This window comes from Clytia hemisphaerica, unplaced genomic scaffold (genome assembly GCF_902728285.1).
Source record: "Clytia hemisphaerica strain Z4C2 unplaced genomic scaffold, Clytia hemisphaerica genome assembly, whole genome shotgun sequence".
NCBI classification, from domain to species: Eukaryota; Metazoa; Cnidaria; class Hydrozoa; order Leptothecata; family Clytiidae; genus Clytia; species Clytia hemisphaerica.
Window position 1 is genome coordinate 66,698 of NW_027103635.1, and position 23,728 is coordinate 90,425.

The 23,728-nt window shown below is 36.1% G+C and overlaps 1 protein-coding gene and 1 long non-coding RNA gene across 3 annotated transcripts; both read right to left on the reverse strand.

Moving 5' to 3' along the window:
• Positions 1–5,406: 5,406 nt before the first annotated feature.
• Positions 5,407–11,122, reverse strand: LOC136802713 (uncharacterized). Its single transcript, XM_067059467.1, has 6 exons — positions 10,980–11,122; positions 10,679–10,768; positions 7,376–7,487; positions 6,869–7,116; positions 6,285–6,396; positions 5,407–6,028 (listed from the first exon to the last, which is right to left on the reverse strand). Exons 1-6 carry the CDS (start codon positions 11,029–11,031, stop codon positions 5,767–5,769), a joined length of 876 nt encoding a protein of 291 aa, XP_066915568.1. The 5' UTR covers positions 11,032–11,122; the 3' UTR covers positions 5,407–5,766.
• A 5,159-nt stretch (positions 11,123–16,281) lies between these two features.
• LOC136802712 (uncharacterized) lies at positions 16,282–20,855 on the reverse strand. Of its 2 annotated transcripts, none has more exons than XR_010846042.1 (4): positions 18,679–18,761; positions 18,097–18,236; positions 17,397–17,523; positions 16,282–17,207 (listed from the first exon to the last, which is right to left on the reverse strand). It is a non-coding gene; the product is annotated as an uncharacterized lncRNA (long non-coding RNA). The 2 variants fall into 2 exon arrangements; XR_010846041.1 differs by lacking the exon at positions 18,679–18,761 and adding an exon at positions 20,484–20,855 and having other exon boundaries at positions 16,283–17,207.
• Between the last annotated feature and the right edge of the window lie 2,873 nt (positions 20,856–23,728).

The following is a 23,728-nucleotide window of genomic DNA, read 5'->3' on the forward strand; positions in this document are numbered from 1 at the left end:
ATATTTTGTGAGCCAATTTCGCTTGGTCTTCTAGTGTAGGACACCAACGTTCAATGGCTGAAGCAAGATAACCACCATGACATGTGGTTCGGTGCGGATCAAAATCGTGGTAACTACGCGGGGTAATTACACCATGATCTTCAGGAGAAAATGGACAATCGACAAATGCTCTACTTGAAAGTTTCAAGTATGTGTTGTTCTTCACTTCGATGAAGTCATAATCCACTTTGATTTTCGGAAACAACTGAAAATAAAACATAATGAAGATCATTGTGGCATACTAAGATCTTCTTGAATTGGAAAAATCTTAAAGTTCTCATTTTAATTTCTCGGACTCACTTTGTAATTTTGACGGTCCAACGGTCTCCTGCATACAAGGTCTCTTAAAAACGACGGTCTATCATATGGTCTAATGGCCTACTAAGCGGCCTCCTTCGATTGCAGAAAAATCTTTCAAAATTATAAAGTTCTCGTTTGTAATTTCTCAGAACCACTTTGCAATATTGACGGTCTAACGGTCTTTTGAGTACAAAGTCTCATAAAAATGACGGCCTATCATACGGTCTAATGGCCTACTAGGCGGCCTTCTTCGATTTCAGAAAAATATTGCAAATATATAAAGTTCTCGTTCGAATCTCTCAGATTCCTTTTGCAATATTGACGGTCTAACGGTCTTTTGAGTACAAAGTCTCATAAAAATGACGGCCTATCATACGGTCTAATGGCCTACTAGGCGGCCTTCTTCGATTTCAGAAAAATATTGCAAATATATAAAGTTCTCGTTCGAATTTCTCAGATTCCCTTTGTAATATTGACGGTTTAACGGTCTAATGGCCTACTAGGCGGCCTTCTTCGATTTCAGAAAAATATTGCAAATATATAAAGTTCTCGTTCGAATCTCTCAGATTCCTTTTGCAATATTGACGGTCTAACGGTCTTTTGAGTACAAAGTCTCATAAAAATGACGGCCTATCATACGGTCTAATGGCCTACTAGGCGGCCTTCTTCGATTTCAGAAAAATATTGCAAATATATAAAGTTCTCGTTCGAATTTCTCAGATTCCTTTTGCAATATTGACGGTCTAACGGTCTTTTGAGTACAAAGTCTCATAAAAATGACGGCCTATCATACGGTCTAATGGCCTACTAGGCGGCCTTCTTCGATTTCAGAAAAATATTGCAAATATATAAAGTTTTCGTTCGAATTTCTCAGATTCCCTTTGTAATATTGACGGTCTAACGGTCTTTTGAGTACAAAGTCTCATAAAAATGACGGCCTATCATACGGTCTAATGGCCTACTAGGCGGCCTTCTTCGATTTCAGAAAAATATTGCAAATATATAAAGTTTTCGTTCGAATCTCTCAGATTCCTTTTGCAATATTTACGGTCTAACGGTCTTTTGAGTACAAAGTCTCATAAAAATGACGGCCTATCATACGGTCTAATGGCCTACTAGGCGGCCTTCTTCGATTTCAGAAAAATATTGCAAATATAAAAGTTTTCGTTCGAATTTCTCAGATTCCCTTTGTAATATTGACGGTCTAACGGTCTTTTGAGTACAAAGTCTCATAAAATTGACGGCCTATCATACGGTCTAATGGCCTACTAGGCGGCCTTCTTCGATTTCAGAAAAATATTGCAAATATATAAAGTTTTCGTTCGAATTTCTCAGATTCCTTTTGCAATATTACGGTCTAACGGTCTTTTGAGTACAAAGTCTCATAAAAATGACGGCCTATCATACGGTCTAATGGCCTACTAGGCGGCCTTCTTCGATTTCAGAAAAATATTGCAAATATATAAAGTTCTCGTTCGAATCTCTCAGATTCCTTTTGCAATATTGACGGTCTAACGGTCTTTTGAGTACAAAGTCTCATAAAAATGACGGCCTATCATACGGTCTAATGGCCTACTAGGCGGCCTTCTTCGATTTCAGAAAAATATTGCAAATATATAAAGTTTTCGTTCGAATTTCTCAGATTCCCTTTGTAATATTGACGGTCTAACGGTCTTTTGAGTACAAAGTCTCATAAAATTGACGGCCTATCATACGGTCTAATGGCCTACTAGGCGGCCTTCTTCGATTTCAGAAAAATATTGCAAATATATAAAGTTTTCGTTCGAATTTTTCAGATTCCTTTTGCAATATTTACGGGCTAACGGTCTTTTGAGTACAAAGTCTCATAAAAATGACGGCCTATCATACGGTCTAATGGCCTACTAGGCGGCCTTCTTCGATTTCAGAAAAATATTGCAAATATATAAAGTTTTCGTTCGAATTTCTCAGATTCCCTTTGTAATATTGACGGTCTAACGGTCTTTTGAGTACAAAGTCTCATAAAAATGACGGCCTATCATACGGTCTAATGGCCTACTAGGCGGCCTTCTTCGATTTCAGAAAAATATTGCAAATATATAAAGTTTTCGTTCGAATTTCTCATATTCCCTTTGTAATATTGACGGTCTAACGGTCTTTTGAGTACAAAGTCTCATAAAAATGACGGCCTATCATACGGTCTAATGGCCTACTAGGCGGCCTTCTTCGATTTCAGAAAAATATTGCAAATATATAAAGTTCTCGTTCGAATTTTTCAGAACCATTTTGCAAAATCGACGGCCTAATGGTCTTTTCAATACAAAGTCTCATAAAAACGACGGGCTATCATACGGGCTATTGGCCTACTAAGCGGCCTTCCTCGTTTTGCACAAACCTTTCAAAATACCATATTTCTTTGCCATTTGTATTTCTTAGAGGCACTTCAGAAAATGAAACTTTAAAAAATTTTTCCAATAAAAAGTTTCCTAATGTTTACGGTCTTTCAAAAGGTTTAATGATGTACCACACAGTCCTACGACGTACAAGTCTAAACACTTACCTCAGTATGTACGTTCGACATATTTTTCTTCAATTGTGATTCATTTGCAAGGACTAGTTCTTATAATGAAGGGTTCAACTGCAATTTATAAAGATACGCTCCAACATCAAGAAATAATTCGAAAGTAAATCGAGCTGCAAAAGAAATTAGAAAGGTTTAAAACAGAATGTGAGAGTAATTTAAAAATACGGTTGAGCTAGGAAAAATATAGTACCAACTATATTAAATAATTTTATGCCCCATTTCACGTTTAGGATTGGTACAGTTCCAAAAATATTTTCATTTTTTCTCCAACTGAAAAAAATACACGCAACGGAACATAAGTTCAAATATTTTGATGCTCAAAGGCGAAAGTTACCATTTTTGTTTTTTGCGTAGATGTTGCCACGATACAATCTGTGATCGAGTTGGTTCATCACTTTTGCAATTTTATCAGCCGCTTTTGATATTGAAGTTTTAGGTGGTTCCACTGTTGGCCTTGCTATCTCGTCGGTCGAGTCGTTCATGTGAAGTAGGCCATCCTCGTATAGGTATCGACTTGCGTTTGAAAAGGAAGCCATGATTCTCGAGTCAGCACAAAATAAACGGCATGGTTTTTGTTCATTGCTTTCACAATGAGCGGTTGCTTCTTCGTCGGACATTGCAGGATTTGCCGCTTTAAAACAGTGCAACATGCTATCTGTAATCAAATCCTTAATACATTTCTGGTTGTGGTCCTGAGAAAAAAAGAACAGCTTGTTGAAAATGTTGAAGTGTTGTAGTGTAAATTTAGGATAGATAAAATAAAAAAAAATGATAAATAGCGTCTAATTTTGAGGCATCTCTAAGTGCTTGAACCTCGAATATATCTTACACCAGCTGGCACACAACGTTGTTTCCACGTTTTTATAACGTTCACAACTTCCATATAACGTTAGATGAACGTTGAAACAACGTTGTGTGCCAACTGGGACTTGATTCAACTAGAAATCATAATCAACTCAGAACAACATCAACCAGTAATTTAGAAAATTAAGACAAACCACTCATACCTTGACCGTCTGTTTCAAGTAGGCCAACACAATAGCGTCAACTTCATCACCTTCAGACTTTGGACGATGACACTTTAGGGATTTGATGTCAAACTCGATGTCAGCCGTATGATGGAACTTCTGATAAATTTGGTGCGGCTGTAACAGGGACTTTAAATGGACAATAAAATAAGTCACCGAGACACGAAACGGAATTGGTTTCCCAAGCTCACACTCTTTTGGATTTTTGTCTTTCGGATTTGATTCTGTGCCAGATATGCACGAGATGAAAAACTTAATGTCCATGTTTGCCAGTGCGTTGTCTAGACGGTATTTGATGTCTGTAACAAGGAGTCTGTTGCTCTCCGTGAACATCACCCTGCATGCTGTCACGGTGTCACTTTTCTTTATCTAGAAAGAAAGTGATAGCCCATATTGAAAACTTTTCTGATTAATTTTACTTTCAAATATTTTATTTGGTAACGGACGAAAAAAAAGCTACAAACAGAGGAGGCTACGGCGTTAGAATATCCCTCCATATGAATAAAGTACATAAAAATAAAAAATTCAAATTAAAAATAGATAACTAAATTTATTCCACTTACCAGAGGCATGATGTTGCATTTCAAAGACCGAATAATCTTTGAATCATTGAGCTGTCTTGCCGGTCGTAAAGACATTTTAAAATTTGAGACACACACTCAAAGTGAGAGAAAAACGTTCCACTATGTACAAATCAACAATCTTGTTGAGTGATTCTTGCGGAACAGAAAAAAAATACTACCGTCTCCGTAGTTAGTCTCTTCTATTACCATTGTTACATATTACATTTTATTAGTTTTGATTTAGCATTAAATAGCTGAAGCGAGTGTTATAAATGCAAATTATAAAAGTGCATGCTTTAACACAAATTACAATGCTATTTGTGCAAATCAAAACAAACAAAATGGCAGACTGGTTATAATAATGAGCTGATTCATTGACTGGAAAAGGTGTTTTGTATGTCAAATTTTGCAAATTTTATTTCTTGTCTTTGAAACTGAATACTAACTACTGTAATTTAGTCAGAATTTCACTTCACCAATGATTTCAATTTTTTTCCGGAATGTTTAAAGAAATTTGCTCAAGTTTTCAAATGTAGATTTGATATTTTTGTTCAAACTCTAAATTATCTTTTTCTTTTATTTTATTAAAAACTACCTTTATTGTTTATAGAGCTTCTTGAGCTTTAAATACCATCATATGGTCGTAACTCAAGAAGCTCCTTCTTAACTTAGTAAAACAAGATATCGGCAAAGTACAAAAAAGTTGAATGTAGATCTTTTTTCCCCTCTTCAAGTTTACCACTTGACCTTATTTAAAGACACCCAAGTATCGGAGACCCAGTCAGATATGCTCCAATGAACAATCCGCTAAACATTGCCAAGAATGGCCTAAAACTAAAGCTTGTTTTGTCTGCCATTTTCATGGACGATTCAAGTGTTATAAGCTATACAGCGTTGAAAAGAAAATTCCGAGTCTCAAAAATTTAAAGATTGCTTTTTTGAAATAATGGAAGGTAAATATCGTATATCAACTCCCAGAACATTCCACTAAGATATATTGCAAGTAATTTTTCTCCCATGTTCAAATGTTATGAAAATTTTATAATAGAATATTATCGTCGTTTAATTGGCTTATTTTCTGACTGACATCATGTTTAACCACTAGAAAGGCTTCATTTTATTTAAAAACATTTATAACTTCATAACGCGTGAGCGTTTATATTCTTAAAAAATTTGTTACAATGGTCCAATAAACCAAGATTATAAATGAATTATTCAAACAAAAGGTGTTCTGTAAATGATGTTTTGAAAAATTGTCGATTATTTCATTAAGTCAAATCTTAAGACGTCTGACAAAGACGCCGTTCCTTTTGCAGCCGTTTCTCCCATATTTGCATCTCTTACGGCAAACTTTGACACATTTGCTGCGGAGGAGACAATATCGTCGATTGCCAGCTCTCTTGCACGAGGAACGCTTTGGTCTTCTGCAACCCGAGTAATTGATTTTGCACGGCATCACGCGAGCTTTCAATCTGCATTTATCGGCCACGTGGCATTTCGTGAATAGTGAAAATCTTCGAGAACAAACTTTGCACCTGTATCAAAAAATAAGGTATTATAAGATTTCAGTCTAGATTTTAACTACTCATACAATATAAATTCTATTGTTTTCTTTCGAAAAGTCAAAAATTTGTAGTTTGAAAAAAATTCTATTTTTCGAGTCTTTGTGGTAAAAAACAACGATCCTCATTCTCAAATTCCACTACCCCACTCCCTAAAGAAGGGGCCAAAGCAATGTTGCCAACCTCAAAGACCAGTACCATATTTCTATAATTCAGGAAAAAGGCTTACTTTTTGTAGAAACCACACTGGATATTTGCTCCTTGACGTCTACATTTTCGTGACACTTTCTTTGAACATTTGTTCTTTCTAGGACGAGGGCATCCATGTAATGGGTCTTCAACTAAAAGAAGAAAGCAATAAATCACAGTAGAATCACTTTTATCGAACATCATCTGTCTCTCCAAATGTCTGTTTTCAATCGTTGAAAAGAAAATTCCGAGTCTCAAAAATTTAAAGATTGCTTTTTTGAAATAATGGAAGGTATATCAACGTATATCAACTCCCAGAACATTCCACTAAGATATATTGCAAGTAATTTTTCTCCCATGTTCTAATGTTATGAAAATTTTAAAATAGAATATAATCGTCGTTTAATTTGCTTATTTTCTGACTGACATCATGTTTAACCACTAGAAAGGCTTCATTTTATTTAAAAACATTTATAACTTCATAACGCGTGAATGTTTCTATTCTTAAAAATTTTGTTACATTAGTCCAATAAACCAAGATTCTATATGAATTATTGAAACAAAAGTTGTTCTGTAAATGATGTTTTGAAAAATTGTCGATTATTTCATTAAGTCAAATCTTACGTCTGACAAAGACGCCGTTCCTTTTGCAGCCGTTTCTCCCATATTTGCATCTCTTACGGCAAACTTTGACACATTTGCTGCGGAGGAGACAATATCGTCGATTGCCAGCTCTCTTGCACGAGGAACGCTTTGGTCTTCCACAGCCCGAGTAAGTGATTTTGCACGGCATCACGCGAGCTTTCAATCTGCATTTATCGGCCACGTGGCATTTCGTGAATAGTGAAAATCTTCGAGAACAAACTTTGCACCTGTATCAAAAAATAAGGTATTATAAGATTTCAGTCTAGATTTTAACTACTCATACAATATATATTCTATTGTTCTCTTTCGAAAAGTCAAAAATTTGTAGTTTGAAAAAAATTCTATTTTTCGAGTCTTTGTGGTAAAAAACAACGATCCTCATTCTCAAATTCCACTACCCCACTCCCTAAAGAAGGGGCCAAAGCAATGTTGCCAACCTCAAAGACCAGTACCATATTTCTATAATTCAGGAGGAAAAAGGCTTACTTTTTGTAGAAACCACACTGGATATTTGGTCCTCGACGTCTACATTTTCGTGAAACTTTCTTTGAACATTTGTTCTTTCTAGGACGGGGGCATCCATGTAATGGGTCTTCAACTAAAAGCAAAAAGCAATAAATCACAGTAGAATCACTTTTATCGAACCTCGTCTGTCTCTCCAAATGTCTGTTTTCTTGTCTCTAATAATGTCTTACGAAACTCACCCTACCGAGTTCATGTATCGGAGGATATCGAGGGCGACGGTAAGTGAAATCGATACAAAACAAAATCGATATTCGATGTACGGCTCTATATCGCTTTTGCTCACTTAAACAGACGACAGTATTTTGGTGTTTTTACCGTCGTCGAGCAAAGCGGACAGTGATTTTGGAGGCATGTCAACTTTGCTTTATACTGTCCCACTCGATTTATCTCGAATATATAAACTCGGTAATGTCTTACGAACCTCACCCTATAACCTTTCGAACAAATTTGTGTTCCCCGAGCGGTTCCGATTTGGAGACTTCACTGTGTTTTTATCAATCAATGAGGTCAGGATACAGTCGACGTTCTCTAAATCGATTTCAAGGGGAATTGGAGAATCGATTTCAAGAGGAATCTTTTAAAATTGAGACACACGCTTTTTTAGTAAGAATCAGTCAGTATTAGACGGTGTCAATATCGTTTGTTTCAACAAGCTGAAGTAAGGGTTCGAAGTATCCGCCGATTCTTTGTTGGAAAGCATGGAGCACGTCAGGGTCTTTCAATTTCTCCTTTTGATGCGAATATCGGTAATAATATAGTCTAGCTGGTTTTTGTGGGTTCCGTTCGGTGAGACCCAGGTAAATCGGCGTTTTTCCGGGTGTTTGAATAACGTGTTGGTAATGACAAGATTATTGATAGCACAAAACTCTAGTAGTTTCCAGCCACGCTCATTGCTGACTCCTAAACCAAAATAGCCAACATTATCACTGAAGTTTTCGTGTTGGTCTTTTCCAACTATAGCATTGAAATCACCAAGAAGAATCGTGTGACTATTGACACCGTCTATAATGACACCGTCTTGACACCGTCTTGACACCGTCTATAATGAGTTCAAGCAAGTCACCAATGAAGCAACTGAAGAACTGATCGGACGGGTTAAGCACAGAAAAGTTGATGGTCTCCCACAAGAAGTTGAAAAAGCGTGCGAGGAAAGACGCAAGGCCCGTTTAGCCTTGCTGAAAGATGGTAATGCCGTAAACGTAGCAAGATATAGAGAACTTAATAAAGACGTAAAGAAATCCATCAACAAACATAAGAAAGAAAATCTTGAGAAAAAAGTTGTTCAAATGGAAAATGACTTTCAGCGTAATAACTCGTTCAACATTTTTAAAACAGTCAGAGAATTGGAAGACAAACGCAGTGCTAATCCTAACCTGATGCAAGATAAAAACGGCATAAAGCACACCGACCCAGCTCAACTCTTGAAAGTATGGGAAGACCATTTCAAAGCACACCTGAACAAGGAATTTCCGCACAAAGATGATGCCATCAATGAAATCTCTAACCCAGCCGAGAATGAGTCATTCCCAGCGATATCGATAGAGGATGTAAGAAAAACTGTAAAGAAAATGAAGAAAAGGAAAGCCCCGGGAGTTGACGAGATCACTGCCGAGGTCCTGATCGCTGGTGGTGAACCAATGGTCCGAATGCTCCATGCCATATTCACAAAAGTCGAAAGAGATACCATCTCACCGAAAGACTGGTCTAAATCCCTTATAAACCCAGTACATAAGAAAGGAAGTAAGTCAAATCCAGAAAACTACCGAGCCATTTCATTGATATCGATACCTAGCAAAGTCTTCCTGCGAATACTCCTCAAGAGAATGACAGAAAGAACCGAATCTTTTCTTCGCCCTTCACAGTTTGGTTTCCGTAAAAAACAGAGGAACAGTCGATGCAATCTTCATTGTCCGCCAAATTTTGGAGAAAGCTAGGGAGAGGAACGTCAAAGTACACCTTCACTTCATTGATTTCAAGGCAGCTTTCGATACCATCTGGCGGGAAGCATTATGGAAAATGATGCGTGCGATTGGTATTGACCCACGTATCGTTGATATCATTGAAAGCATCTACTCAAATGCTGAATGTGCTGTAGTTGTTAACAAACAAATCACCAATTGGTTCAAGGTCAAGGTTGGTGTACGACAAGGCTGTCTGCTATCTCCAGTCCTATTTAACATATTCCTGGAATTCGTTATGGATGAGCTGAAGAGTCTCGATGACCACCTTGAACTAAAAGAAAATATGTCCACGGAGCTTAGGTATGCTGATGACACTACACTTGTGACCGCAATCTTTGAAAAATTAGAAATATCGACAGCTGAACTTGAGACCGCTTGTTCCAAATGGGGAATGAAGATCAACGCATCTAAATGCAAAACCATCAGTGACTCGCCAGTACCCATTCAAATCAACAATGAGAACGTTGAGAATGTCAGTGACTTTGTTTTCCTGGGAAGTAACGTTCCAGGCACTACAAACGACATCAAACGAAGACTGGGCTTAGCATCTTCCAGCTTTGGACGCTTAAGAGATCAAATATGGCGTAACAAAGACATAAGCCTGAAGCTGAAACTACGACTCTACAACGCGCTCATCGTCCCCATAGCAATTTATGCCTCGGAAACCTGGACTCTGAAAAAATCAGATACACAGTTACTGCTAGTTTTCGAAATGAGATGTTTCAGATCACTTCTCGGCCTTACATTAATGGACCGTGTTCGTAATGTTGAAATCAGAAACCGGCTTGGAGTCACCACCACCATCGTTGACATCGTTAGAAAGAGACGTCTCTCCTGGTTTGGCCATGTTATCCGCAGAGACCTGGATAATCCCGTCAAAATTGCCTTCAAAGACGACTTCACAAACCCCAGACCGCGTGGAAGACCTCCAAAGAGATGGAAAGACCAAATGTATGTTGATACTGGTTCTGCACTGGCTCAACTAGAAGAAGTTGCCATGGACCGTCAAGCTTGGAAAGACCTGGTCATGAGGAGCAAGGGGCCTGTTCAGGCCTGAGCATCTAAGCAAGTAAGCAAGCAAGTCAGTATTGGATGTTCTAAAGTATTTTAAATGTTCCCAAAGTGTTCTTAATACGCTTATTCTATTTTACTTAAAAACTTAAAATGGGTTTAAAATCTGTTAAAATCATTCCTTGTGATTTCTGAAATTTGAGGCAAATGATTTTTTGTTCTTAATTTGTTCTTAGGTTTTGGCCAATTTTAAGCCTCACGCTGTTATAAAAAAGCGGGTAATAGGGAGTACCTTCATCTTGAGAGCCATGTACAGCCATATCTTCTACATAATCTTCACCATTATCTAATGGAAATTCTTCATCAGAAATTTCATATTCGCCTAGATAAAAACAGAAATAATGTAATAAAATAATGAATTACAGACAGATAACGTTTTTGCAGTGTTATTTGACAATGTGAATGTAACATGGAAACCAAACCTATACCGTAAGATCGGGTAACTTGCATATCAGTGGAGGCTAACATGCATAGCCCTCAAATGAATGACCCGGCTGGTCATTAAAATAGAAAATTAAATAAAAAAAAATCACATTTGATGGCTGCGATGAAAGCCAAGAGTAGAAAGATTTTCCAGAACTTCATCTTTGCTCATTCAAATTCTCCTCTGTTGAAAACTTCAAGAATGATTTTATAAATCGTTTGCGTAGAGAAGTGTAAATTATAGATAAACAGCTTTTTGAAAACAATGGAAATATGGCTCGGCATATACCAGGTCCTTTGCCCTTAAGGGAGTTTGTTTTGGTTAATGGATTTATTTTGTTGTTGATAAAGAAAAATACTTATACATAATTAGCGTGGTGTGACGTGATTCTTTTATTTTGAATCTAATTATGCATAAAATTAGGGGCTTTTATTTTGGGAACACTTCGTTCAGACCAAAAGATAACTATATTTTTCTTGCTCAGAATTTCCTAGAAATTCTAATGATATAATGCATCATTAGATAAAACGCCTGAATGAAAGAAAGTAAGAAATTAAATCTGCTTTTCCCAAAGCTCGACCAAACTTTCTCGAAACAATTAAGTATCATTGTGATGAGAATTTTCCAGGCAACAAAATAGTGGAAAATTTGTCATTTCACACTGAAAGTTTGAATAACAATCTTTCAAAAGCAAAAAAGCGTAAATCCATTTTCATGACACTAGCATATAGAAACAAGCCTATTTTTAGGACGGGCCGTATATATAACTTAGATAAAACAAATTGTTTTCAATAGCACTTTGGGTAATCAGAGAAGCTGGTTTTCTATCCCAATCCATCCCAAAATTGTTAATTACTGTAATTGATTAGCCGTAATTTACATAATTTTAACATCAATCCCTCACGTCTTTTTTGATTTCCCTCCACTTATATTTCCTTTTGTATATTTTTTTGATCACATAGGGCGCGTTTACACTGGAAGGTTTCCATAATTAAATCCATAAAAATTTAACAAAGAGATTTATGAGGGATGAATACACTGGATTTTTACTGTTCTTTGTATGTTGACGAGATCTATTATAATAACATGTTATTGATTTTGCTTAAGGCCTCTTTTTTATTGAGAGTTCCGATATTGCCTGTGATTGGTTGATATTGATATTCATACATCCCTTTAAATCCGTAAACATATTTGTTGTAATCGTTGTACCCAATACCCAGCTGTCACACAACGTTGTTTCAACGTTCATCTAACTTTATATGGACGTTGTGAATGTTAGATGAACGTTGAAACAACGTTGTGTGCCAGCTGGGTAACTGCATTCGTCATTACAAATCAACAACCCTTTTTGCACTGCTTCTATATTTTTCCTCAGTTCATTCGTGTTTTGACATCGCAAAGCTTTTTGTTCGTCGGCCCCGTTAACCAGGGGGGTAGATAATGTCATACGTTTTTAAAAGTTACTATTTTAAACTGGTTTGAGACCAAATCAAACCACAAAAACTATTATTCTTCCCAATTAGATATCGTTTTAAGGTGTTTTGAGGGTGTAAAAAGTGAAAAATTTTCTTCGTCGCTTAACCATGGTGGGCGACATTTTTTTCCAAAATGTTGGCCCCTTTACTCAAAATGGCTCGCCGGGGCCCATGTTGTTCATTGCACCTTGGTTTATGCATGGTTTATGCTTCCTTGATAAAATCTTTTGTTTTAAAGGTTGATCCTACCCTACCTTTAAGACAATGGAGCTTGTGACTTTTAATTTAGAAAAATCAAATGAAAGTGACAAAGCAATGCAGTTAACTGTTTGTTGCATGCACGCTTCTATTGTAAAACATAAATCAAAGGTTTTATAACTACAGTTTTACTAAGGAAATCTTCCAGTGTGAACGCGCCCATAACTACCTAAATTAATTGATTTAATACTTATGAGCTAGGGTGGGTTTACATCTTTAGGAAAGAATCGATTAACACTCCCTTTGTCGATAACAATTCATAACATAAACGAAACAAAAGCTCTAAATCACTTTTACGAACACAATCGATCTTCCCCTCAATATTGTCATTGTTACAAGAGGTAGGTTTGGGAACCTCATAAGACAAAGGACGTAACGAGGAGAAGTTCCATTAAGATTTGAAAAGTTCCAATTCATTTCAAATGAGTAAAAAATACGTACATGATTTCGATGGTGGTGACAAATACACAAATAACTATTTTGATCAAGCTTTACTATGCAGCTTGAACTTGTATGGTGTAGGGTGGTTTTTCACTGAGACTGTCTGGCGAAAATCGATTAGCTGTAAACAAAGAAAATTGATAGGAAAGCATTACTGACTCCCAAAACAGTTGTCAAAGCGTTTACAACCCTTTGAATTTGAAGAAAACTTTATTAAAAATCATCAACTCGCATATCAAGGGATTTAGAATTACAGCCTTCTAATGAACATTTTCTGTGACAAGATTCCTCGTCTTTTGTATCAAATCAATACAGATGAAAGTTTGCTTTTCAACTCTATCAGGAGAGAAAACACTTTTCCCATATGACCAATTTTTTACAAAAGAATCCCACTACACATTCTGCTACTTTTATGGCAGCCAATCTATTTATGCTGCCTTTTTTGCTTAATTGGTCATTAAGCCAAGAGAGGTCTACCCCTCAAAAAAGGAATCTTTATGGTAAGGATCGCATTCATCTAAAAGGATTAGGAATGACAACAAAGTTGCGTAATTGTGTTTATGAATAGGGCGCCGTATCAGTTTTTGACTTTCCGGCGCACAACAAGATTCTTGTTGTAGAATTTTCCACGGGAGGACTATTTTCCTCAGATGTTTAATTTTCAAGTGCCTTCAGAGTTTTACCGTGCGCGTAAGAAAATTATGAACAGCTGTTATCAGGTTAAGATGGTTGGCTACTGATGATTCTTACTTCCTAAAGGAATCTACTTGAAAGATCAATAAAAATAACTGAAATTTAACTTACAATTGCTTTCAATAAGGAATTAAAATGGTGTTTTTCAACAGTTTTTTATCACGTATTTACTCATATATTAAAAAGCTATACACCGTTGAAAAAATGTTTAAAAAAAATCTGATGTCATGGTTTTTCAACCAGTCATTCGAAAATAATTTTCTTCATTTCTATTTCTCTTCGTTACTTTTCAACAATTCAAAGTTTTAGATAACATTCTCCGGCATAATGAATAAGGAAATCTCGGCAGATGTAAGGGCTCTGACCATAGTAAATTTTTGATATTTGCCATGTATAAAATATAATTTTCTGCCTGATTTTTGTAACTAAATTCTTAATTACTCTTGACAGGATAAATTACCAAACAACTTGTAAAGAAAGTTTTTTGTTAAAAGTGTCAAGGAACCCAAAACAAAAGTTTAATCTTCAAAACGCTCAACAAATTTTTTGACAGAGCCAATTATCCAAACTCTGTTTTAAGTCTTGAAAAACGATTAAATCCAGCAAGCACTAAATCAAATGTTTTTCACCAATCCGCCAAAATTAAAATCCCCGCAAAAATATATACCTTTAAATTACTACAACATGCGCTTCAGTCTGTCAAAATATGAAATTATAGAAAGTTAGTGATCTTGACATTTTTAACCAAACCATTGCATGCGTTATACCAAGGATCGGAAATGTAAACTTCCATGCCATAAAATTGTTGAGCTTGTGTATTAACGGTTGAGTGGATTTCTTCCCCATTGAGAAGTATGGAATATTTGTAAACACCTCCACTTTTGTAACGTTGGTAAATTTCCACATTGTATTCTGTGTTATATTGGATCGTATGTTCAAGATTATAACTTATAGTGCCATTCACAGCTGAATATATTGAAAGTTTCATATTGGACTGAAATTGAAAAAAAAAGACAATATTATGTTTGAAATTCAACCCTTTCCGTGGCCATGTCAAGTGTATTTGACATAGGCTACACGTTTTTTTTTTATAAGAACAAACTATATAAGAACATAAGGCTTCGAGGCCCAAAAATTTAAGAACATTCTAAGAACATTCTAATGCTTTGGAGACTTAAAAACATGCATTTTCTTAAGAAATTTCATCAAAATGCTCAAAAAATTCTGAAAATAAGAACGTTTTAAGAACATTTTTAGGCTTAAAATCCAAAATACTAAGAACATCCGAAGGCTTCGAAAATTTTTGATGTTCTTATAAAAAAAAAACGTGTATATGTATTACTCTCGGGTACCTAATAGCCCAATGAAAAATCAAGGGAGTTGGAATAAAAATGTTCTGGGTGGAAAATGTTTAAAAAGAAGGCTAATACTGCAGAATTAGGACAAAAGAGGGAACTTTCAAAAACATTTTCTCAAAAATTAATAAGCGGGAGGCTGGAATAAGAATGTCATGGGTGGAAAATTAATTAGCGGGGGGGGGCGGCTATTAGGTACCTGAGAGTAGGGGGCGAAGCTCTCCTCTTGAACTAGCCATTTTCTTTAAAAAACTTAGAAAAAAAGACTTATGGCACTTAAAGGGTTAAAGCAAAATTGCAAAAATCTTTTTTTCCTTCTAAAATTCTCTTTTTTTGGCCTAAAATCACTCAAAAAGGATAAAAACCACCAAAAAAAGACAACACATTTTCATATTTTTTGTTCACTTTATTTAGAATTTAAAAGTTTTTCGCTCTTTTGATCGTGCTATCTAAAGCACTAAAGACGGCGTAAAACCGAAAAGTTTCTGCTTGAGTGTTGAACAACTGGTTTTTTGAGTTTATGCGATTATATGAAAAATAAAGTCTGTCAAGAGTATATAAGGATAGAGAATTTCTTATAAAAGTACCTTAATTAAGGTGATAACTAATTTGACGAGCAGAAAAGATACCTAGTTAAGTTAACATTAAGTTTGGCCAGGAGACCATAACAAATGAAAATTCACTTTAAGTGTGCCATTTTTAAATTTTTTTGTTTTACTTCAAAATGACTGACGCCAATTGGAGAATTAAAGGGCGCCTGTCAAAAAAACGCACACCGCCCTCATATAATGAACAAATCACAAGCGTATAATTTGCCGCGCGGGTGACGTCACGCGCTCCATCGTGATGCTGCCGGTTTCTTCTTCTTTTTTTCGAGTTGGGCAGGTTGGGAGAAAGTTGAAAATGGTGCCGTGATTTAGAAACCCGTCATTTATATCAACAAACTTAGGCCCCACAACTTGCTATCAATTTCAATCGAAGTTAACGATAAGTTTCTTTGATCTTTGACTATTTTCTTTTGTTCCATACGGCAATTCTCTTTAAAATAATCGAGCTTAAAATCTCACTGGCCTGCTTATTAGGTTGAATTGCTTCTCTTTTGTCTAAAAATTAATGCTTGAGAGAAAATAAGATAATCGTAATAAAACTTAATTTTGTTGAGGGTGCGAATCTATATATTAATCAAAGAGATAGAAAATAGAGGAGGTTGCACGTTTCTCTTTCTATTATACTATGTTAGTTATGATCATGAATAATTAATGAGGGAAGAAAAAAAGAGGGAAAAGTTTACGGAACCGACTAAATTGAGACAATCGGTGTTTCATTCAAAAAGATACTATCGACGCCGTAAAAAGGTGTTTGAAAACGAAAGTAGAACGAGCAGAGAGACAAATCAAAAAAATGGTAAAAAATGGCTACTGTTTTCTTTGACAGCTCGAGTCTTTTGGAAATTTATTCTTAGATATTAGCTCTCTTGAAATATACTGTTCACTTTCTCACGTTCTAAAGAAAGGTTTACTTCAATGAGAGTCTATATAGCTGCAAATAAGGTAAGCTAAGTATAGGGAGAAATCTAGCACCAGTTGTCCATTTTAGCTTTTTTATGAGCTAAAAAATGTATATTTTTCTACAAAAATCATAATATATTTTAATCATATAATAAACTATCATCAAAAGATAAATATCTACTAACAAATGTATTGAGATTGATAATTTTAGATCAGTTTGGACTAGTTTGGAGAGAAAAGAGAAGATATGCAGATATAAGATGATCAAAAACTTTAAGAGATTATAAACTTCAAATTTTTCACCTCATGTCACAGACTGTCACAAGTGTGAAGGTAAGAGGTATCCTTTCTGTCTGTATGTATGTGTATTTACTTTTTCTGCTTAATTAATTTTTGTTTGAAACTTCACAAAAAACATTTGGAAATCCAAATCAAATCCAGCTAAAATCTAACAAAACAATTGAATAACAATAATTTAACAATAGAAAAATCAGAACGACCTGCCCATAAGTTGGGGTTGAGGTTGGCTGACTAAGACGACCACCCAAAGTGTAAAATCCAGGATATTCGACAAGCAGCTCTTGCATCAATGAAGTGAATGTCTTGACTAAAGATGAAAAGTGAAAAAAGTCTGAATGAAAGAATAAAAGATGGAGAAAGTGTTGGTTTTCTATTTTGAAAAAAAAAACTCCAGAACATGCAAAGCCAGGAGCACTCACAGAAACATTGATTGCTTAAAAATTAACATTGTACTATTTCAAACTAAAAAAAAATTGAAGGCAAAATCATTACAAACCTGTAGTTTGCAGCCCTTCAACAGTTTGAATAGCCAGGTACAGTCTCCTTTTTTCTTTCCTCTTTAGCAAGCCAGGTGTGGAAAGTGCCTCTGTTTTCCCACCTTTCAAAAATGTATTCGTCAGCCACTAAAATGATAAAAATTTATAATTTGGTCACAACACACAAGTAAACTGTCAACATTATCTCTTATCAAATAAAAAATGCCCTTTTAAAATCATGAGATTTTATTTCACATATTGTATAATATGGAGTAGAATTATCTGGATAATAGTAACACCTAACCCTCCCCTTAAAGGGAACTAGCAGGTGGTGAGAATACCTACAAAAACTAATCCCATTGAAGAATATAGGATAAAAATGACGAAACGTTTGTCTTTTGTTTTTATGTACTGTCTAGAAAAATTATTTAAAATTTCTGTTTATATCAAGCTAGTCATCAAACTAAAATCAGACTAAGAACAAGCAGACTTGTAGCTATAGACTAAATTATTTCAATGTCATGGACAACAACTGAATACATCATATCATGGGATTTTTATTGTCATAAAAAGCCATTTTATTTCAGACAGACCTAATTCTCAGACTTCACCTAGCATGGTCAAAAATAAGAAGGAAAAATATAAAAAATGATAACTGTTGTATAATTGTATGCTTAGTAATGTTCATAAGCAAAATTTTTGAGTTAATATGGAAGTTACCTGAGCTGCAAGTTTAAATGTCATCCTATTTAGTCGATGTGTTCTCATCTTAATTTGATCATGTAAAGCCCTGGGATTATGGTATTCTCGAACTCCCAGAGTTGTACCACACGGATCCAACTGATCGAGTGTTTGTCCAGCTAAAAGGAAAGGAGACCTTACAATTTCAATCCTTTTTTTGAATTTCAACACCTGGTAGTGATAATACTATTTCAAACAAATCATCATTAATAATATCGAAGGTATATATCCTCTGGAAATAATAGACAAACCATTGATTCTCATTTGACTCTCATTTGAGAGTTTTCAAAATTGTTTTGTACTCACAAATGAAATAGAGCTTTCTATCCAAAGCACATCAGATTAATACTGAAGAAATGGACTTTATCTACCTTATTCTTTGAGTTTTATAAAATGAACGGTTTGTACAATGCTCCATCAGAAACCAAACACCTGACCTTCAAACTCAATATAATTCCAACACTTTAACAGCTCCCAGACTACAGGAAATATAATTCATCACTTGAAGCAGATGCAGTAGTAGGGAAAAAACAAAAACAAAAGTAAATCCAGTGTAGATACCTCGTAAGTAGTACAATAAAAGCTAAAACATGTGAGGCCGATTGTCTTGCTTGTTGGCCCTCCTCATAACATTGCCTTTCCAACGTACAGATTTCCTCATTTATTTCACCCAGGGGGGGGGTCACTTGGTCAATTTCAGACATCATGCCTGTTTTTGGGGTGGTGGTCAATCTTTCAAAATGTTAAAAAGCAGTTAGTACAGATGTGTACTAACTGCCAAAGGGGTGGTGTCTGAGAAAAGTTCAAGAAAAAAAACTGTACTAACCAGTACTAACTGCATTTCCTAGGAAGCTCTGACTACCAGATCTTCTTTCCAAAGGCTTAATATGCGCTTTTTTGTTTGAAATCTGTTCTTGGTTAGCTCTAATTTTGCTTCTGTTTTTCTGTGTCGTGCCATTCTTTTAAAATCGTTGATGTTTATCTCGTTTGGTAAAATGTGCGCGCGATATATACTAAATTGCCCTATATGGCTAAACTTTTTTGAAAATTCAGTGTTTCGAGTATGACTACATGACACCAAAATCTCGTGTTTCCTCAGATCGCTCCGTTTTCGCACTAAATCCTCATATTGCAGCAAAAGAACCCCTACGATTGGTTTGTTTTCCCCGTTTTCCCGCGCGTTTATTTATTTGAACCGGTTGCTATTGCCTACCTACAAAAACTTTCGTTGATGTTTATATAATCCGTTTTCGTTTTCGCTATAGAAATCCTGGTTGACAGACCCTTTTTCAATGTCTAATACGGATTATCCTGCCCGTTGTTACCTGTTTTTTCATTAAACCCCCATTATTTTGCCTAGGAGCCGATTTTAGGGGGTGGTACCCAAAAAATAGAATTCAAAAACAGTTAGTACAAGTGTACTAACTGTCAATGGTGGTGGTCAAAAAAAAAATCGTCAAAAATCAGTTAGTCCGGATGATTTCTTGTACTAACTGCTTGCCCCCCCCTGTTTCACCCAATAACGAAATATAAAGTCTTCAGCATCAATAATTAGACAAGCCACACGGTCTCTTTAATATCGTGAAATTTTCTCTCCATCAACAAAATCTGCGAAACCACCAGTATCAATACCTGGTGTTGCTTTAACACGCTGAGTTGAGTTATGCTTGACTTTCTATTTCTTCCTACTTTTTCAGCTTGGGTGCTTCTGGGTGCCTTTCAACGCTGATTCAAACTTCGTACAAACAACTCTACACTTTTCACAGATTTTCTCAGGATGAAAATTAACAGAATCATTAATATAACATCAACTCTCAAAGCATTGAAAGCATCAAAAGAAGTTGCCTCTTTAAGTTTTCTACGGTCTTACTTTTTATGATGAATTGGCTTATCATGCACCGGTCGCATAATAATCTACACTACGTTTTTACTAAGCCAAGGTAGGGTAGGTTTGTTCGATGAAATTCAAATTCTTTCAAGAAGAAGAAGACTTCCATCTCTTCCTTCAGTAATAAAAAAAACAAATCAAGAAGCAAACCTTTCGAAATTCACTGCCAGAGTGAAAGACAACAAGAACCTGAACCTAGTCAGTCGAGTTGAGTACATGAAAAATAGACCTTTTTTCAAAGAGGACGTCCTGTTGAATAATTATGTAGTCCAGCCATAAAAACAATGATAGAGCCATGCATAATTACTGTATCATGTATATTGTAATAATTATGCATGGTTTTATCATTGTTTTTCTGCTGGACTACATAATTATTCAACAGGGTGACCTCTTTGAAAAAAGGTCTATGGGCTGAACTCAAAGAGCCAGACCACAGTGAAAAGAGCCAGACCACACTAGAAACTTCAGATATACATACCTCAAGGCATCCTCTACCAAGGAAAATTATTCCCTATTTGAGAAAAAATGTCCATCTTTTCGATTTCGAGTGATTTCCATCAGTAGGTGCTGTTAGCTACTCAACAAGACAGGCCATCTTTCTTCGATGATAATTTCACTGTATCCTTGGTCAAAACGTAAACAAATCATTTGATTGGTTGAAATAAATATATCCAAAAGCATTTGAGATGTTTTAAACAATGTAGTACTTGCTGTAGACGTTGTTTTAGTCATAACTCGAATAGACATAACAAAAATAACAGCAGAAAAATCACCGCTTCGACCCGCCATGTTTGCTTCCTTCTCGATTGGCGGCATAACACAGCTCGCGTCAAAGGCGATTTTTCTTTGTTGCAAAACAAAGGAAATTGAATAGAAAACAAGAGTCGCCTGGCTTTAAAACAGTTGCGTGCAACCTCCTCTATTTTCTATCTCTTTGTATTAATACGCTAAAACGTGTTTGTTTAAAGCATTTTGTGAAAAATTTTCGAAAATCTAACGAAGCTATCCAAAACCTCTTCTTCAGGGCGTTCAACCATCGTCTTTTCGCACTTTTTGCAGATTTCCTACCACTAAACTAACTTTGAGACGCTAACTTATTTTCTTATCTTCGAACCGAAAATAACTTTATTTATTTACTATTTCTCCAAAATGAGACACTCACCCCCCCCCTCAAAAAGGATAGGAAGAAAAAGACACACAAATTTTACGAGACAGGTTTCACACTTATTCTAATAGTAATAGTCGGGTCCAAGCCTCTCAAAATAAATACATTTATTTTCCTTACCAAATACTAAATATAATAGAAATATTAGCTACTCATCTTTACATAAAAATCAACTTCACACGCTTAAAAATACACCCGTTCTTATCCTTTGCATACCATTATACGTTACTCATGTCACGTATTTATTATCACAAACACATTCCTTCCATTTACACTTCGATTCTCACAAGGTTATCATCAACTGAAATTTCGACATCCCCCGGACAAAAACTTCCAAACCCCGGTGGTCAAAATTGGGTGCCCAGACTGCCTCTGAAAACTGAGCTGTTTGGAAGAAACCGTAAGGAATTGAAAATTCGAGTTATGCTTCATAGTCAGATACCCTCATCCTCTTCTAACTGTCCACTTACCTTTATTTTATAAAAGTATACACAATGATTTAATAGTTTTTGTCTTGTGCTCCCTCGCACCGTATATGTGCTCCCTCGCACCGTATAATGTACTCCCTCGCACCGTATAATGTACTCCCTCGCACCGTATATGTACTCCTTCACACCGTATATGTACTCCTTCACAATTATTTATGTATGATAATATATCATCGTCTACTTAAAATCTACATAAATTACTAAGGGAAGTAACTAATAGCTAATGGAACTGTGGCGAAGTTGCTAGAAGTTACTAGTTGAGAGCTTGCCGACGTGTGAATAGCATCACTCAGAACACCCTTTTGAATTGCACGCTTCTGATCTTTAATTTTCGGAACGCAAATTAAAACCAAAATCGACATTTTATCCGAAACCGTAAATAAATTCATTTATTTTCTTATCTTCGAACCGAAAATAACTTTATTTATTTACTATTTCTCCAAAATGAGACACTCACCCCCCCCTCAAAAAGGATAGGAAGAAAAAGACACACAAATTTTACGAGACAGGTTTCACACTTATTCTAATAGTAATAGTCGGGTCCAAGCCTGTACACTAAGAGCATGTGTGGAAGGGGATCTACCCTGATGATCTAGTAAAATATATACGTAACGTTATCATCAACTATAATCAGATTACATGCGACCTTTGCTTCCTTTGTCTTTGTCCTCCTTCGGTCAGCATATTGCGTTTTCATTCATCTTATCAGATAATTTTCGCGTCTGTTATAATCGGAATTAACGCATGGTTTGGCATTGAATCGGCCATTGTTTGACTTGATCTCGAAATTAGGACACATACCAACTCTGTCGTTTTCAATTTGCTGGGCTCGTCCGATTGTTTGCCCCCCGGGGGGGGGGGGTACTTAGGCAAAATGGGTGCCGGGTATGTGCGAGCCATAAGGGTACCTTTTCTCATTCCTCAAAAGTCTCTCAAAGGGGTACAAATTCAAAAGTTAGTCTCTGAAAGGGTCCCAAAATCACAAAAATCAAAAATTTCTCTCTCAAAGGGTCACAATTTCCAAGAATTTTGACCAAAATTTGGTGAAAATCAAACCAAAATTTGGAAAAAATGGACCAAAATTTAGGAAAAAGTCTCTCAAAGGGTCCCAAAATCACCAAAATTTTGTCTCTCAAAGGGTCGATTTTCGATTTTTGGCTCGGACATACCCGTCACCTCGCAAACCTAGTACCCCCCCCGGGGTTTGCCCCACGACTTTTCTCATCCAATCTCCTGAAAATAAAAGCAACAGGTGTAGCATTGTCTATACGTTGGAAGAATATTTCAAACATTTTCTTTTTGCCCTTCAGAATAAGCGAGAGATGGGCTGAATGTTGGCTTTAAGCTGTATCTATGACAGTAACCTACTTCTATCTCCTCTTCCTTCTGACGCCGACCCCTACTCCTTCTTCTTCCGCCCTCGACTTCTGCCTTTTTTTTTTTCTTTTTTTTTTTTTTTGTCTCTGGTCTCAACTTCTGCCCCTTCTTCATCCCTATCCTCAACTTCTGCACCTTCTTCATCCCTGTCCTCGACTTCTGCCCCTTGTTCATCCCTGTCCTCAACTTCTGCCCCTTCTTCATCCCTGTCCTCGATTTCTGCCCCTTGTTCATCCCTGTCCTCAACTTCTGCCCCTTCTTCATCCCTATCCTCAACTTCTGCCCCTTCTTCATCTCTGCCCTCGACTTCTGCCCCTTCTTCATCCCTGCCCTCGACTTTTGCCCCTTCTTCATCTCTGCCCTCGACTTCTACCCTTCCTGCCTCTTTCAAGAGTATTTGCATTTGAAATAGCTTTAAGATGTGAAATGTTTTTCTGTTTTAAATAATTTTCCGTTATCAAATAAATCAACACTACTATTTCATTTTATTGAATTCACCGTTACTGTACTTTGGTGCGCATTACATGTTATCTAAATTTATTTTCGTATATTTTCTTTAAAGCAACATAAAAAGAATAACATTGAGAAATTGAATTGCCTGAAATCATTATATCTTTAATACAGTAATCGTTCTATCTGGAACGCATTTTGTCGTTCTACTTATTTGACGTAAGCATCTACTTCGATCCTTGA